The following is a 16,135-nucleotide window of genomic DNA, read 5'->3' as shown; positions in this document are numbered from 1 at the left end:
TTACCCCTTATCCTTAAGATTAAAGAGGCCAGAAGAGGGATGGTCTGTGGAAGAGGGTTATTAGCCGATGAGTAGCAGAGGCATATCAATACAGCGTGATTGATTTTGCGTGTCCAAGCGTATATAGGTACTTTTTTTTATTATTGGAGATAGGAAAAAAGTGTAAGAGGCAAAAATACTTTCTGATGAAGGTACATATTCAAAAAAACAAAAGAGCATCAGAAAACAATTTTTTTTTAAATAGAACCAAAGACGAAGAGGATAGTCTATGATAGAACGGATCCATTTTTCTGTAACATTCTTAAAGGGCTTGAAATTCTCTTTACAATAATATCATATAGGTTATAATTACGGATACAGTTTAGACCAATCGCAGTATAGTTGTGGAAATTTAAACAAAAACGTAAAGTTTAAAACAGGACGCTAAGAAAACAAATGAAGAGCAGTTCCACAAACCAAATTTAAATACATTGCACTTGCTTCCTATGTATTTATCAGTACATCAAATAAAACCTCTTAACATCTTTTCGTTTGTGCAATTATTATTTTGTTGCATTGTGGTTCTTATAAGTTATATTATTCACTAAACTAATTTTGTGACAGACATGACAAATGAAAGACTCTCTTTTGTTTTTGTTGCGGATATACTACTATACACACCCCGAAATTAGGATTTATTAAATACAGCTACAAAAGAAATAGCATTTAGTTATCTAAAGATCTGTAAAAAGTAGATCTTATAAAATATTTAAAAATCAATCCCTTTTGGAAGAGTACCATTTTGTCGAGCAATTTCGACATTTTTGTAATAGCTGGAAAAATCCACATATCCTTCAATTCTTTGGTCAGGACCGACACCAATATCACTGTCGCTTCGAACATCTGAGCTGCTTGAGGTATCATTAGTGCTTACAATACTACTACTCCTGTAATTATCATTTACTGACGTTAAGGTACTAGAGGAATTATTAGGAATTGTGTTTAAAATAGGATTAAAAGTAACTGTGGGATTTGTGGGAGAAGTGATCGCATTTGGCATTGGGAAATTAAAATTTCTAACAATTAATGTTATATCTTCACGTTTTGTGGAACCCGTCTTAAAGGAATTTGACATATACCAGTCATGGTGTAGTCGCACAGCACGATCGACGACTGCCTGTGCAACACCCGTGAGTGTTCCCTGCTCTCGAAACTAGAAGAAATGTTGTTAAGAAAGAATAGCACATGAATCAAGCCGTACTTGTTCAACTACCAGTTGTGCAATGTACTTGTTGACTTGATCCGTTCCAGTCGCCTCCTCAATGGACTTGTATAAACCGGCCGACATAAGAAGTAAAAATTGGCAAGATTCGTCTAAAGGTATTCCACCGATAATTTCTGGTTCAGCTACAACCGGTTCCTGTGTAGATACCTTCAAGTCGTCAAATTCTTTATAGCCACCCTTTATTAAATAGTTACCCAGGCAACGGGTATTTTCTTGGTTTCCTAAGTGAGAACCTAAAACAATTAATTTGTTCTTTAATCACATTAACCTGTTTTGGTAAAAAAAAAAACTGCCAGATACCTACAGTCGCCTCTGGCAAAACCAACCAATATAACAGTAGCCACTTCCTTGAGTTAATAAAAAGTCGATTTCTAGATGTGAAGCGGATGAAATGCAGTTAAACATTAATTCACATTTCACAGAGCTCTTTGATCTGATATACTCAAAACAAAATAACATTGGTACTGATTTAAATTGTTGGTGTAGGTAGATTTTTGTATTTATCAGAATTAAGTTTGAATTTGCATGTATTATTTATTTAAAAAAACATAACATGTAGACATGTATTACAAGCATTGACTAATACCCCCCCAATTAGTCAATGGTTTTACTGTCTCAGGTATGTTGAACGAAATGATAAAATTATATAGCTGGATTTGGGAAATGTAATATTGTCAAAGAGACAAGAGCAATAGATACACTGAATCCAATAGAGCGCTACTATGGCAAATGAAAACAAGACTGATGAAGGGACTTTTTCCCCTCTTACCGTTTCATGTAGCTATTTTAATAATTTTAAAAGTAGTTTGAAACACCATCGATTTAGTATAAACATTAAATGTATAAGATGGTATTATTCATGGTCACTTGGATTCGATATTGTGCAACATTGTTTTAATGCTGAAAACTATTAGGGGGCACCAACAACAAATCAAAGCACCACAAATATATTGTGTATCTAGAAATGGAACGTTAGACCGTATTTGTACCCTTGTAAATAAAAAATGTTTGTACACGCCGTGCGTAAATTTTAACTCCGAACATACAAGCATAATATAACACAAGTCTCCTATGTTCAATTCATAAACATACTATAGACCTACCCCTTAAACTATACAACCAGTCTTACTTTCATCTTTTTCAAATGTTTTTCAATAAACGTCAATAGATTTATTTAATTATATTTTTAATAAAAAGTATACAAAGAAAGGAAAAATGGAAATGTTACAGATGTATTTCAATAATCACAGGATGTATTTGCTGCTAAATATCCTGATAAGCAAATTCCGTCAATTGGCACCATTCACAGCAGCAACAGCATTAAATAATTTCATGTTGATGATTCAATTGTTAATGAATATTTCACAAGAAAAAGGACTTCCCGTTTTAATTGTAGAAATGAAGTTAAATATTTTAGCGTGCGTAGAAAAAAATCAAATTGCAATAAAATTCGAGTAACTGAAAAAAACATAAAAATAGTTTTACAGTTAATAAATCGAATCTGCTAAACAAATCGGCCGAATACATATCTAAAGTAACTACTAAGATTCTTTTGTTTATATTGCTGCCAAATTGGTGTGTAAGGTAAGTTGCATAACTGTTAGGCATATTGATCCTGGTAACTAAACATAGGATATTTGTGTGTTCAGTTAAAAGTTTACGCATTATACTTTAACAAAGAAAGCTACTGTTATGTTGATTGTCTATGCTACAGTTTAGCTATTCCGGATATGCAATTTTGTAACAAATTATACTTACACTTTCTTAGATAATCCATATTCATTCCAATCTGGTGAAGTCTCAATAGCTCATCTTCATTCCGTAAATCGTGGTCTATACTTAATTGCAAAACTTTCAAAACCGAGTTTAAATCTGTTTGACAAAGCAAAACTCTGCTGTTACCCACGTTAGCGACAAACAATTTGTTATTATACAAAAGAGCTATCGCCGCAGTTGTTCCAGAAGACAATTCGATATTGATTCTCTTAATTTTTTCTACAACATCGGGCACCTCCTGATACGCTTGGTACAAGTTTAATCCTTGGGGTATTTCGTCGAAGTAAGCCTCTCGTTCGGCTAATCGATCATAAATTGAGTCCAAATATCCCTTCTCAACGGAAATAAATGCTTGCCTAGGAGAACATAATTAAATTGCTGTTTTGAAGGAATGCGATTGTGCAAACTTTAAAACCTCCTTGGTTTCCTCATCTGATTTTTTTTCGTTTAACTGCTCCAGTAATATTTCGGCAGCTAACCGTTGAAAACAGAAATCGGCAGCTCTAGCACTTTCGTGTCCATCGAATACTCCATACAGGTAAGACGTATCGTTGAATCTCCAGTGGCAGCTTCGATCTTCAAATGAATGTTCTTGTTGTCGGTGGTCGTCTTCTCGATAGATCTGGTTCGTCGCAAAGCCTACTCCTGATTGCTTACATACTGGTAAATCGTCCGTCCAGCTTTTGTCCGTTTGGTAGGACAGTTGAGTTGGTCTAAGCGATCGCATAATTAAATGTTATATTTACTACCAGATAAATATAAATAAATACATCTTTTATTTATAGGTTACATATACCATAAATAAAACATATACAGCGTGTAGTAATTTTGTAGATAAGTACAGGATGGTTTTTGGTTAAAGAATAAAGTACTATGCGATCAAAAATGAGTAGTTGTGGAGTCACCTTTGCAATTTTTGTTTGGGAAATCGTAGTATTAACTTGAACTTTCAAAGGCGACTCGACAGCAACTCATTTTTAACCGCCCATTACTTTATCAAATACTACATAGCCAAAAATGTGTGTTGGTCCGGAATATTGATTTTCCTTTTGCATTGTATTTATATTATAGATACAATTTTGTTATTGCGCATGTAGGCGGAGTTATGAGTGACGTCACCCAGAGATTTTTGTGCAATTTGTGAATGTTTTCAAAAAATGCGGCGTTCTGTGATTGGCTGTACTACAGCTAATAGAATTTTAAGCATAAGATCTCTCCTGTCGTTGTTAAAGGCCGAATTAACACAAAACTTGAAACATTTTATATAAATAAAATTTGTTTTTACTAGCACACATGAAACTTAGGGCTAACCAATACAGTCGCCTGTTTAAATGCAATTGGACCACAATGTCCAAACAACCAAAAACTTCTTCAAACGACGGAAGACTAAGCTCCGAAAAAAATTACTTCCACGGACAGCACTTCGGTCTCGAGGTTTGGCAAAAAGCGTCTTCTTTCCGCGGCCTCAGGTAATTAAACGATTTTCCGACATAATTTGTCTACGGATCCATCAACCATTAAAAACTGCACAGAGACGAAAATAAACAATACGAGTTACGACGGACCTAATCGCCGACATCCGAATTTCCACGTCCACAATAATTCTTAGAATTTCCTTATCTAAACCAAAACATTTCTATAAAAATAATACAATTTTTTCTTACTGCTTAAAATGCAACTTTATGTCTAACAATTACCTTTACATTTTCTATACAAAACGAAAAGCTTAATAAACATATCCAACTTGTCACAAAGGCATTAATGAGCACATTGATGACGAATAAAATTGAGGTACAAAAGTTTCTTAATCTAAACAATTCCAAGAAATACCTTGACTACAAACTCGCTTCGCAAAATTGTTTTGTTAACTCGTAGCCACACCCACAACATTCACAAAAAAAATGTTGATCCAAACAAAATAACAACGTCCCAACTGACACAGTTTTACCTTACAGTAAAGTACAGTGACTACAGTAAATAGATTCGTACGGCTTCTCACACTCAGCACATTTAGAATTCTTTGAAACCTTGTTTTAAAATGTGTTTTTTGAAGTTGCTTTTATCATGTGTCCCACAATCACAATCATCACATTTAAAATCTTAAGAAACTTTATGTTTTAAAAGATGTCGGTTAAAGTAATATTTATTGATTGTCTTATACTCACAATCATCACATTTAAAACCTTCGGAAACTGTATGTATTAAAAGGTGTTTTTTAAAGTTGCTTTTATTATTTGTCCCATAATCACAATCATGACAGTTAAAATCCCTAGAAACGTTATGTTTTACAAGGTGTTGGTTAAAGTAATATTTATTGATTGTTTTATATTCACAAGCGGCACATTTAAACTCCTTGGAAATTTTATGTTTTAAAAGGTGTTTTTTGAAACTGCTTTTTACATTGGTCCCATAATCACAATCATCACATTTAAAATCCTTAGAAACATTATGTTTTAAAAGGTGTTGCTTAAAGTAATATTTATTGATGGCCCTATAATCACAATCAGCACAATTAAAATCCTTAGAAACTATATGTTTTAAAAGGTGTTTTTTGAAGTTACCTTTATCATTTGTCCCATAATCACAATCGGCACATTTAAAATCCTTAGAAATTCTATGTGTTAAAAGGTGGCGGTTAAAGTAATATTTGTTGTTTGTCTTATAATCACAAGTAGCACATTTAAGATCCTTGGAAATTGTATGTTTTAAGAGATGTTGATTGAAGAGGTGTTTATTATTTGTCCCATAAGCACAATCAGCACATTTAAAATCCTTCGAAACTTTATAGTTTAAAAGATGTTGGTTAAAGTTAGATTTACTGTTTGTCTTATAATCACAATCAGCACATTTAAAATCCTTAGAAGGTTTATGTTTTACAAGGTGGTGGTTAAAGTAATATTTATTGTTCGTCTTATAATCACAATCAGCACAATTAAAATCCTTCGAAACTTTATGGTTTAAAAGATGTTGTCTGATGTTGCCTTTATCATTTGTTGCATAATCACAAGTGGCACATTTAAAATCCTGCGAAGGCTTATGTTTTAAAAGATGTTGTTTGAAGAGGCGTTTCTTATTTGTCCCATAATCACAAATAACACATTTGAGATCCTTCGAGACTTTATGTTTTAAAAGATGTTGGTTAAAGTTATATTTATTGTTTGTCTTATAATCACAATTAGCACATTTAAAATCCTTGGACACTTTATGTATCAAAAGGTGTCGGTTAAGGATATGTTTATTATTGGTCTTATACCCACAATCAGCACATTTAAAATCCATAGAAACTTTATGTTTTAAAAGATGTTGTTTAAAGCTGTATTTATAATTTGTCTCATAACCACAATCAGCACATTTGAAATCTTTTAAAACTTTATGTTTCAAAAGATGATGTTTAAAGCTGCTTTTATAATTTGTCTCATAATCACAATCAGCACATTTAAAAACTTTGGAAACTTGATGTTTTAAAAGATGTTGTTTAAGTCTGCTTTTATAATTTGCCACATAATCACATTCAGCACATTTAAAAACTTTAGATTCTGTTTTGCACTGAGTTAAAAGGTGAAAGTCAGAGTGTTGTGGTACTTCTTCACTATAAAGATATTTAGAACACTGTGCAGTGATGACTTCATCTTTTACTGTAACCAACGTTTCATTGCTCACCAAAATGTTTCTCTGAAGACAGGAATGGATTTCTTCTTCTTGTTTTGGTTCTACTTTAACAAGTGGTGTATCCCCCTCTATACCTAAAAAGAACAATAATGTTGTCAAGAAATCTATTGTTGCACTTCATTAAAACTTTAATGTAAACGGAAATGTAAGGAAAATGTACACACTTACCTAACATCATTGTTTATTTACATGAATAAATAAACAATGCTAACAAGAATTAATGTTCTTAAAGGGCACAGTCGATATCTGCTCTCAAATGCAACGTTGCCAAATCTTATAGTAGGCATTGTATCTTGTAATTAAAATTATACACTGCATTGTCCAAACCTTAACTCTGGTGTCACCTAAAGCCCATCACACAATGAAAAAAATAAGGAATAAGAAATATGGAATAAGAAATAGTGACGCCGTACACGCAGAACACAACAAAGAAATAGCAACAGACTATGTATAAGCCAACTAGAACACTCATGCCGTTTGAATTTACGTCATTACATAATACGCGCGCGCGCCTCTTCTAATGTCATTGGTTCGCAATATGAAATAAGGAATAAAAATTCGACTGAACGAAATTATTATTTCTTATGTCCTAGGCTTATTTCATATTTCAGTGTTGTGTGCAAATGCATAAAGATCAGTAGATTGAAAATTGTTATTCCTTATTTCTTATTCCTTATTTGTTATTTCATATTTCTTATTTTTTTCATTGTGTGATGGGCTTTACTCTTTCCTTCTCTAGGCTGGGACCGGTGCTTGCTGATAATGTTAAGCCCATCACACAATGAAAAAAATATGGAATAAGAAATATGAAATAACAAATAAGAAATAATAATTTTCAATCTACTGATCTTTATGGATTTGCACACAACACTGAAATATGAAATAGCCTAGGAAATAAGAAATAATAATTTCGTTCCGTCGAATTTTTATTCCTTATTCCTATTGCGAACCAATGACATTAGAAAAAGCGCGCGCGCGTATTCTGTATTTATTATCTTGTTAACCTAAAATAAAACAAGTAATTATGAGGTGTTGTTTTTGTGAAGTTATGAACTTGGAATTATACGTATTTGATGCCGGTGCAATAAATTAGCCTTACATTTAGCTGCCATTATAATGACATACATAAATTCAAACAGCATATGAGTGTTCTGGTTGGCTTATAGTCTGTTGCTATTTCTTTGTTGTGTTTTGGGTGTACGGCGTCACTATTTCTATTATTCTCTTATTTTTTCATTGTGTGATGGGATTTTATTTAGTTTGAAGTTGTAAAATATAGTGTACGTAACACCTATGTTCTATGCTAACTTCACACTTCAGTAACACAAATATCCATATATATAAGAGAAGCAATATGTATGTACTATAGGAGTACATACCTTATAGCGTTTTCGATTGGAAAAACTCGTACTGCACGAGTGTTGCACGAGAAACTGAAGAAATGCATGTGAAAATTGCTGTCAATGGAACATAAATATTCGTAAATATTTGTTGTCATTTGTCCTTCCTCATTTTAGATTTAGGTAATCGACAAATCTCTATTCTAAAAAATGACTGAAACGATTTCAGTATTATTTATGATAAACGATGAGGAAGATAAATTTGAAATTCCTGTAAAGGACCAATTTTTGGCGTTCAGTTTAATGAATTAAGTGCAACTTTTTGTAAAATAGAAGTTATGGCTATTTCAGCATCTTGTCTATCGCAAGATGACGACAAAAAACTCTCCAATGCAAGAAACAAATTCAAATTGTCGCACGTTTGTTTTGAAAATTTGTTAACTAGCAGCTCCACGAGCTCTCGGACCTCGTGCGTCGAAATTTGCACTGAGTGCGTAATTGTTGCATCACATTTGCCAATGGAACACAGAAAATTGCTCTAAAATTACCAATAGAACGTAAAAATTGCACTCGTGCAGCACGAGTTTTGCCAATCGAAAACGCTATTATATATATGCTGCCACCGCGCTTTGACTGCCACCGAAAATATGGCGGTCGTCTCGAAATTCGCGTCAAATTCACGCATGCCGTGGATGCGGTATTACGGGTCCCCTCTCTTTCCTTGTCTAAGGGCTGGTATTATAAAAGTACAGTTCAAGCGGAGATTAATCAAACGGCGATTGAACGTCAAACCAAGATTGAGAGCGGTTGCGTATTATTCGAGAAGGGAAGTGATAACAGATGGCGCTACCACAAAACAAAATGGGCGGTGTAAACGGGGTTAAATTGTGTTTTGTATGTATCGTATCATATCCAGTGAAACACTGAGGCACACAACAATAATTCTTGCTCTTATTTTTTTTAAAGAGGACGAATTTAACGTACATTCAGCCATAATGCTTATTATTTATCCCGTTTAGGTTAGTTACATATTTCTCCGCCACGTGTCGCGTCGATCTCTCCCCTTCTCGAATAAACACCTTGGGAAGAGCGTTTGGTTAATCTCCGTTTGAGCTTACGATCCCTAGGATGGTAACACTGCGGGCGAACCGAGGACCAATCAGGGCGCAGAATTTTCAGTGGCCGATGCGTCAGCTGATGACGTTTACGTTCTTCGCACCCATCGCGCCCGCGCCGTTCGTTCTTTTCGCTTCTGTGCCATTTGCCCCTGCCACTGTAACTGTGCTGATCTGTTCATCCCCGTGCTAAATCGTTTTACATAGCGCTGTTTTGCCTGCCACTGTGCCAATGATAGACAAGGGAAATTTACGGACGCGTACGCCCATCAGCAAGCGGACTGCGTTCAGTCATATTTACATATAATTGAAAATAAACGGGCGGACGCCTCTACTACCAAGAACAAGGTAGAGCATCAGGATGTCATCACTTGTGAGTTTTTTGTTTGCATCTATATAATTCTGTGTTTATACTGCACACACGCATGGAAGAAAATTGCAGAGAAGTATAACGCTGCATTGACTGAGCCACATTTGAGTAACTGAAGACAAAATATGATCTAGCACAGTGAAAAACCTTACTGGTAATGAAGCTAGAGCTGGTGACGACAGCCTCACCATCGATGGGCAATTATTAATTAATTAACACACCCAGTTGCGTAAATTCGCAAAAATAATAGAATTTCCATAGAAAAGCACAAACCTACTTGTTTGTTTGGGGGACAATTTAGTGCTCGAATCCTGTTTTATGGGGATCTAACAGTATCCTTGGATCACCGAAATCTCTGCCGAAATTCCTCTTCATCTCACTTGCCGAAATTCCTCTTCGAATCACTTGCCGAAATGATCAACACGTTCTCTAAAATTTCTGCTCTTCTTCTAATGAACTCATCCTCTGATGAAGAGTCATCGTCGCTTACTGCCCACGGTAACCGATCTCTTGCACGTCCAATTTCAATTATTTCCATTTCATTATAAATAGAAACAATGACAAAACAAAATAAACTGGTTACAGTTCTTCACACGTGCGCGCGCTTAATCTCCGTTTGGGCGCCAAAACCCGAGAAAATTGGCGGGTTGACTACAATCGGAGATTGAGCTCTGGTTACGACTTAAACGGCGTTTATAATACTCGCAATCGCACTCAAACTACGATTGAACGCCAATCTCCGTTCAAGCGGGCTTTATAATACCGGCCCTAAGGTACATACCATGCGATCAAAAATGAGTTGCTGTCGAGTCACCTTTGGAATTTTTGTTTACAAGGCAAATCGTACTTATCTTAAAAATCCAAAGGCGACTCGACAGCAACTCATTTTTGATCGCCCGTTATGTGTGATTATATGAGTTGCGATTCACTGATTACCTTACCGCATATCTTCTCATAACATTAAATTTTCCTTACAAGGCTATGTACTTTTTCATCTTGCTCTAAACAGGATTTTATTGTACAACAGACGAGTCACCACGTCCTGTGTATTTCACCGTTTCTCAGAATCTTGGTATCTGCTTACCTGACCCATTGTTCTCAAAACTTTATTTTAACCTATGTCACCTCTCGAAGCTTACGTGATACATATTGTTATAAACTTATGTTATACCTACAATGCATCATTACAAACATTTAGTTTTGATACACAATTTAATATTAATTTGTCTGCTAGTTTTTTTCCTGGCAAGTTCTTTTTTTCCCAGCCTATTTCATTTATATACTAGTCATTCGGGTGACCTTTTTTAAACGTTGCCGGGTTGACTTTATTTTTGTGTTCTTTGTAGTGTGAAGTTAGCATAGAACATTTTCAAAAACCTCAAATTGTGGGCGCTGGCATATTTACTTATGGAGCAGTACCGGTGTATGGGACCCAATTGAGTCACAAGCAAGACTAGCATATTGCAAAGTTATTATCTAAGAAATATATCCAAGTCCATTTTATCCTACCTACTAAAGTAAATAATAAATACATTGGCGTCTAATTAGAACGATCACATTAGTATGAATGCAAATACATAATGTAAGCCTAATAAAATTATATTAGTTTTATTCGATGCACAAATACTATTGTTATGTGAAACAGCAATGGATATGGATAAAAAGCCATTCCATAGTGTTTAAAACAAAACATTGTGATAACATACCCCAAGGGATAGGCAACACACCTTACAGCGCAAGTAATACAAGAGACAGTTATTGAGTAGGTAATAAACAACTCACTTCCTTATGTTCAGCCTCTGAGTCTTCTTTTACAGGGATTTGCTTCCTGCAGCCTTTATCCTTTGTCACAGCTTACTTACTAAGCTGTGCCTTTGTTATGATGTTTTAAAAGGTGACTTTTAAAGTTGTTTTTGTCATTTGTCCCACAATCACATTTAAAATCTAAGAAACTGTTTTACAAGATGTCTGTTAAAGTAATATTTATTGTTGTCTTATAATCACAATCATCACATTTGAAATCCTTTGAATGTTTATGATTTAAAAGGTGATTTTTAAAGTTGCTTTTAATATTGGTCCCATAATCACAATCATGACAGTTAAAATCCCTAGAAATATTGTGTACTACAAGGTGTCGGTTAAAGTAGTATTTATTGATTGTCTTATAATCACAAGCAGCGCATTTAAACTCCTTCGACAATTTATGTTTTAAAAGATGTTTTTTGAAGTTGCTTTTTATATTGGTCCCATAATCACAATCATCACATTTAAAATCTTTATGAACATTATGTTTCAAAGTGTGTTGGTTAAAGTTGGATTTACTGTTTGTCTTATAATCACAATCAGCACATTTAAAATCCTTAGACTCTTTATGTTTTAAAAGGTGGTGGTTAAAGTAGTATTTATTGTTTGTCATATAATCACAAACAGCACATTTAAAATCCTTCGAAACCTTATGCTTTAAAAGATGTTGTTTGATGTTGCATTTATCATTTGTCCCATAATCACAAGTGGCACATTTAAACTCCTTCGAAGGTTTATGTTTCAAAAGATGTTGTTTGAAGAGGCGTTTATTATTTGTGCCATAATCACAAATAGCACATTTAAGATCCTTCGAGACTTTATGTTTTAAAAGATGTTGGTTAAAGTTATATTTATTGTTTGTCTGATAATCACAAATAGCGCATTTAAAATCCTTAGAAATTTTATGTATCAAAAGGTGTCGGTTAAAGGTATGTTTATTGCTGGTCTTATAACCACAATCAGCACATTTAAAATCCTTAGAAACTGTATGTTTTAAAAGATGTTGTTTATATCTGCATTTATAATATGCCTCATAATCACAATCGGCACATTTAAAAACTTTCGAAACTTTATGTTTTAATAGATGTTGTTTGAAGAGGTGTTTATTATTTGTCCCATAATCACAAGTACCACATTTAAAATCTTTAGACACTGTTTTGCACCCAGTTAAAATATGATGTTGAAGGTCAGAATGTTGCTGTACTTCTACAAGTGATTTTGAACACTGCATAGTAATAGCGATCTCATCTTTTATTGTAACCAAAGGTTCGTTGCTCACCAAAATGTTTTGCTGAAGAGAGGAATGGATTTCTTCTTCATGTTTTGGTTCTACTTTAACGAGTGGTGTACCATCTCCTTCCATACCTAAAAAGAACATTAATGTCAAGAAATGTGTCGCATATGTTGGTACTTACTAAAATCTATTTTGGTACAGCATTTGTAGCTAGGAGTAAAATAGATTTAGATTTGTAGTGATAGTATGTACAGGGCCAACAGCCAATTTACGGGTGCTCTGGTAGTCTCGGATCTTGGACAAACTTTGTCATCTTCCAATGGTAATTCAACAATCAAATAAAATCTAGTGCTCAGTGATGGAAGTTGTGCCAGTGAAATATATTTTGATTTAAATAGGTCTTATACAGAGGGCACGTAAATGGTTGCAGCTCTCAAATGCAACGTTGTCAAATCTTATATAGCGCGTTCGCACCTCCAGATGCAGTAGGTATGACCATTGATTATATCAATGGTATGGGGTCTTATGGAGTCTTAGACAAGGAAAGAGAGGGGACCCGTAATACCGCATCCACGGCATGCGTGAATTTGACGCGAATTTCGAGACGACCGCCATATTTTCGGTGGCACTCAAAGCGCGGTGGCAGTGTGAATTTTTTGACATTTCTTCATTATTGATAAAGTTTGTGTGTGCAAAACTGTGTGATATAAACGTGGTGAATTGTTCTGCGTACAACTGTAAAAGTTGCAGTGGTCGTTGTCCAGCAGGAATATCATTTCATAGGCAAGATAAAAAACGGCACGTTGTCTGGTTTGGCTAAATTTAATTAAATCTTTATGGTAGTTAATAAAACACTTTTAAGGTCTTCATTTTCATAATCTTACAATTGTCCTATATTTTTGTGCATCAATAAAATACTGCTTTATACTTCTTTTCATTGATAATTTCTCAATTACAGTAAGCAAGTGATATAACCTGCAAGCGATATTCCAGTGACGGCGTGACTATCTAGTTACATGACGTAACAGATATGTACATGTTTGGATGCCTAACCCTTAGGCGACTGATTACTTTGTATGGAGTAGTTTAACTACAGTGTATGTTGCCTTTGTACTTACATGTGGTACGACAGATAGGATTTGGTCTTCAAAAGAGAGAGGTCATCGATCGATGTTCGAAGCAATACACATCGATCGCCGCCACATTCGATAAACACAAGATATCCTGAAGGAAGATCGTTATGATTAAACCCGTTAGGGGAGAAGACATCTCAATTCAATATTATCACAGTCGTCATCGTCAACGGTTTGCTATAGTATCAACAGCTTATTACTTAAGTACAAGGAACTGAGAAAGGGGTTTAAAGAAATTCTTTTTAGACACGTTTTGTATTTGTCTTATGCGGCTATCGATTTCGACCTAACTGGTCATCTTCAAGCGTCATTTATGAAGTGAAATGAATACAAAATTTTTTTAACGATGTTATAAGTAGTGGTCAGGAATGACAAATTAATGTACGAAAGAGTGAGGTTGTGTATTAGTATTTTAAAAACGCTGCGTAGAAATGGTTACAATTGATTATCGAAATCAGAGCTCCGTTGGCCTAACGTTCCGTGCGGTGCGTCCAATTTATGGCTTTCATGGACATCCTGCAGAGTCCACAATCCGTTGTTTAATAAAAAATTTGAGACAACGGGGGGAGTGATTGATGAAGCAGTTCCTGTACGTCAAAGAAACGCAAGATCGTTGGAGAATATTATTGCCGTTCGGAATAGTATGCGAGAAAACCCCAGGCAGCCCATTCTGCAGAGTGCGCAAGAGATGGGTCTTTCTGGCATGTTAACTTGGCGGATTTTGCGCCGAGACTTGGATTTTCAGTTCCCTAGTCTATGCAGACCAACCACAGTCAATTGCTGCCCTAAAGACCAGTATAACTCGCTTTCTTCGTGAAATTCAGCCCAGTTTAAGCGAACATGTCCAAAATTGGTCCACCACAATGCAACGTCCACAGCGGAGTCGCGGGGGCCATTTCACTGAAATTATTTTTCATAAATAATGTCTTCGAATATCATTTAAAATATTATAAAACTTGTGGTAATATCACTTAAACAGGTTGTTTTATTTCATTTCAAAGTTCGAGCGCTCTTAATGAAAAACCCTTGGAAAAACCCTTTACTTTCAATAATATTGCGCTTATATCGCGAACCCAGTTTCTGAAACGATCAAAGTCCAGTCGTATGTTTACGTTTATCGCGTTTTTTGTCTCTCTATTCAGATAAGAACCTAATATTATGTCCGACAACTGTACGCACAGGTTAATCATACCATGATGGCAGTATAAATAAATTGTAATTTCCTAATGTAATACCCGAGCGGGCGCCACTGGTGGTGGCAGTATGATCGCAATTTGCTTCACGCGCGCGCTCTCTATTACGGGTCCCCTCTCTTTCATAGTCTAAGTATGGAGTAAATGCCTCTCTTACTAATTTGCGGCAGTCTTCGATTACGCTATCCTGGTTCCTCACCGCATGATGCCAAACTGATATATGATTGCGGTAGACCGGTAGCATTGAATTTATAATTATATAAATTCAATGCCGGTAGTATACAGGTGAAAAAGGAAGATATCGGTTCACCAATAATTTAACATTTCTCATTAGGTCGTTAAGTAGCGGGAATTCCCACTGCGACATTTAAGACAATAGGACAATAGCCCCCATTTAACTAAAAGTCAGTGGTTCTCAATAAAATTTTAATGTTTCAAACGCCAAATTGTAGTGCTCGTATAAATCGGCCCATTTCCTTAATAATCGATATATTTAAAATGTAGTTCCTTAAGGAATGCGTCGATAGGACATTAACGACAATAATCGTGTTGATACCATATTAATGTATTAATTAAATAGGTAGACACATTCCAAGTAGTTTCCCCAATTACAATTTGGCGTTTGAAACATTAAAATTTTATTGAGAACCGCTGACTTTTAGTTAAATGGGGGCTATTGTCCTATTGTTTTAAATGTCGCAGTGGGAATTCCCGCTACTTAACGACCTAATGAGAAATGTTAAATTATTGGTGAAACGAACTATAGTCTGTTGCGCTCAACGCCAAAATAAAATATTTTTTCGCTACCAAACGTAAAAGACGTTCGACAGAAATGGTGGAAAGTAATGAAGAGAGAATGATAAGGAGAAGCCTTCCATTATCTAGTTTCCGGGAGTAATATTTGCGAAGATGCAATTTTCAACGTTTTGTGATAATCCACCCTGATGGTTAGGCAAACACACATTATAATCTGAAACAAAAATATAATAATGCTCTGTATATAAAACCAAACCGACCGTTTTCGCGCAGAATGCAATGAATAAAGAATACCAGGAAGGAGCATTAATCAAGTTGTATACGAGAGAGAGTGCGACGGAAGTCGGCCATTTGCCAAAGCCACTTATGAGTCATTTTTGTTGTGGCTGTTGCAGTGACATAAAAAGAATGGTTAGTTGTTGTGCTTGTGGTTGCTCCAAAACAGAAAAAAATAAAACTTTGGGAATTACATTTCATGTGTA

At 35.1% G+C, this 16,135-nt stretch overlaps 2 protein-coding genes across 4 annotated transcripts; both read right to left on the bottom strand.

The window, feature by feature from the left end:
* Positions 1-655: 655 nt before the first annotated feature.
* LOC116171006 (TGF-beta-activated kinase 1 and MAP3K7-binding protein 1-like) lies at positions 656-3,829 on the bottom strand. Its single transcript, XM_031487622.1, has 4 exons — positions 3,448-3,829; positions 3,023-3,396; positions 1,241-1,497; positions 656-1,192 (listed from the first exon to the last, which is right to left on the bottom strand). The coding sequence occupies exons 1-4, from the start codon at positions 3,765-3,767 to the stop codon at positions 749-751; spliced, it is 1,395 nt and encodes a 464-aa protein (XP_031343482.1). The 5' UTR covers positions 3,768-3,829; the 3' UTR covers positions 656-748.
* Positions 3,830-6,460: 2,631 nt separating this feature from the next.
* LOC116172732 (zinc finger Y-chromosomal protein-like) lies at positions 6,461-12,978 on the bottom strand. 3 transcript variants are annotated; one of them, XR_004145739.1, is made up of 3 exons: positions 12,753-12,978; positions 11,317-12,702; positions 6,461-6,783 (listed from the first exon to the last, which is right to left on the bottom strand). XR_004145739.1 is itself a non-coding variant. In XM_031489999.1 (2 exons), exon 2 carries the CDS (start codon positions 12,698-12,700, stop codon positions 11,492-11,494), a length of 1,209 nt encoding a protein of 402 aa, XP_031345859.1. In that variant the 5' UTR covers positions 12,701-12,702; positions 12,753-12,978; the 3' UTR covers positions 10,677-11,491. The 3 variants fall into 3 exon arrangements, 1 of the variants encoding a protein (XP_031345859.1); XR_004145740.1 differs by lacking the exon at positions 6,461-6,783 and having other exon boundaries at positions 10,677-11,376; positions 11,407-12,702; XM_031489999.1 differs by lacking the exon at positions 6,461-6,783 and having other exon boundaries at positions 10,677-12,702.
* Between the last annotated feature and the right edge of the window lie 3,157 nt (positions 12,979-16,135).

This window comes from Photinus pyralis, unplaced genomic scaffold, assembly GCF_008802855.1.
Source record: "Photinus pyralis isolate 1611_PpyrPB1 unplaced genomic scaffold, Ppyr1.3 Ppyr1.4_LG5, whole genome shotgun sequence".
Classification (NCBI taxonomy): Eukaryota; Metazoa; Arthropoda; class Insecta; order Coleoptera; family Lampyridae; genus Photinus; species Photinus pyralis.
This window is presented reverse-complemented; position numbering and strand designations above follow the sequence as displayed.

Bases quoted from the DNA above. Each gene is read 5' to 3' on its own strand.
- LOC116171006 (XM_031487622.1), bottom strand. From the start codon at position 3,767: ATGCGATCGCTTAGACCAACTCAACTGTCCTACCAAACGGACAAAAGC. The intron at 3,397-3,447 runs GTTTGCACAATC...ATGTTCTCCTAG, and splicing joins GAAACCAAGGAGGTTTTAAA to GCAAGCATTTATTTCCGTTG. The intron at 1,498-3,022 runs GTAAGTATAATT...TAATTGTTTTAG, and splicing joins TATGGATTATCTAAGAAAGT to GTTCTCACTTAGGAAACCAA.
- LOC116172732 (XM_031489999.1), bottom strand. From the start codon at position 12,700: ATGGAAGGAGATGGTACACCACTCGTTAAAGTAGAACCAAAACATGAA.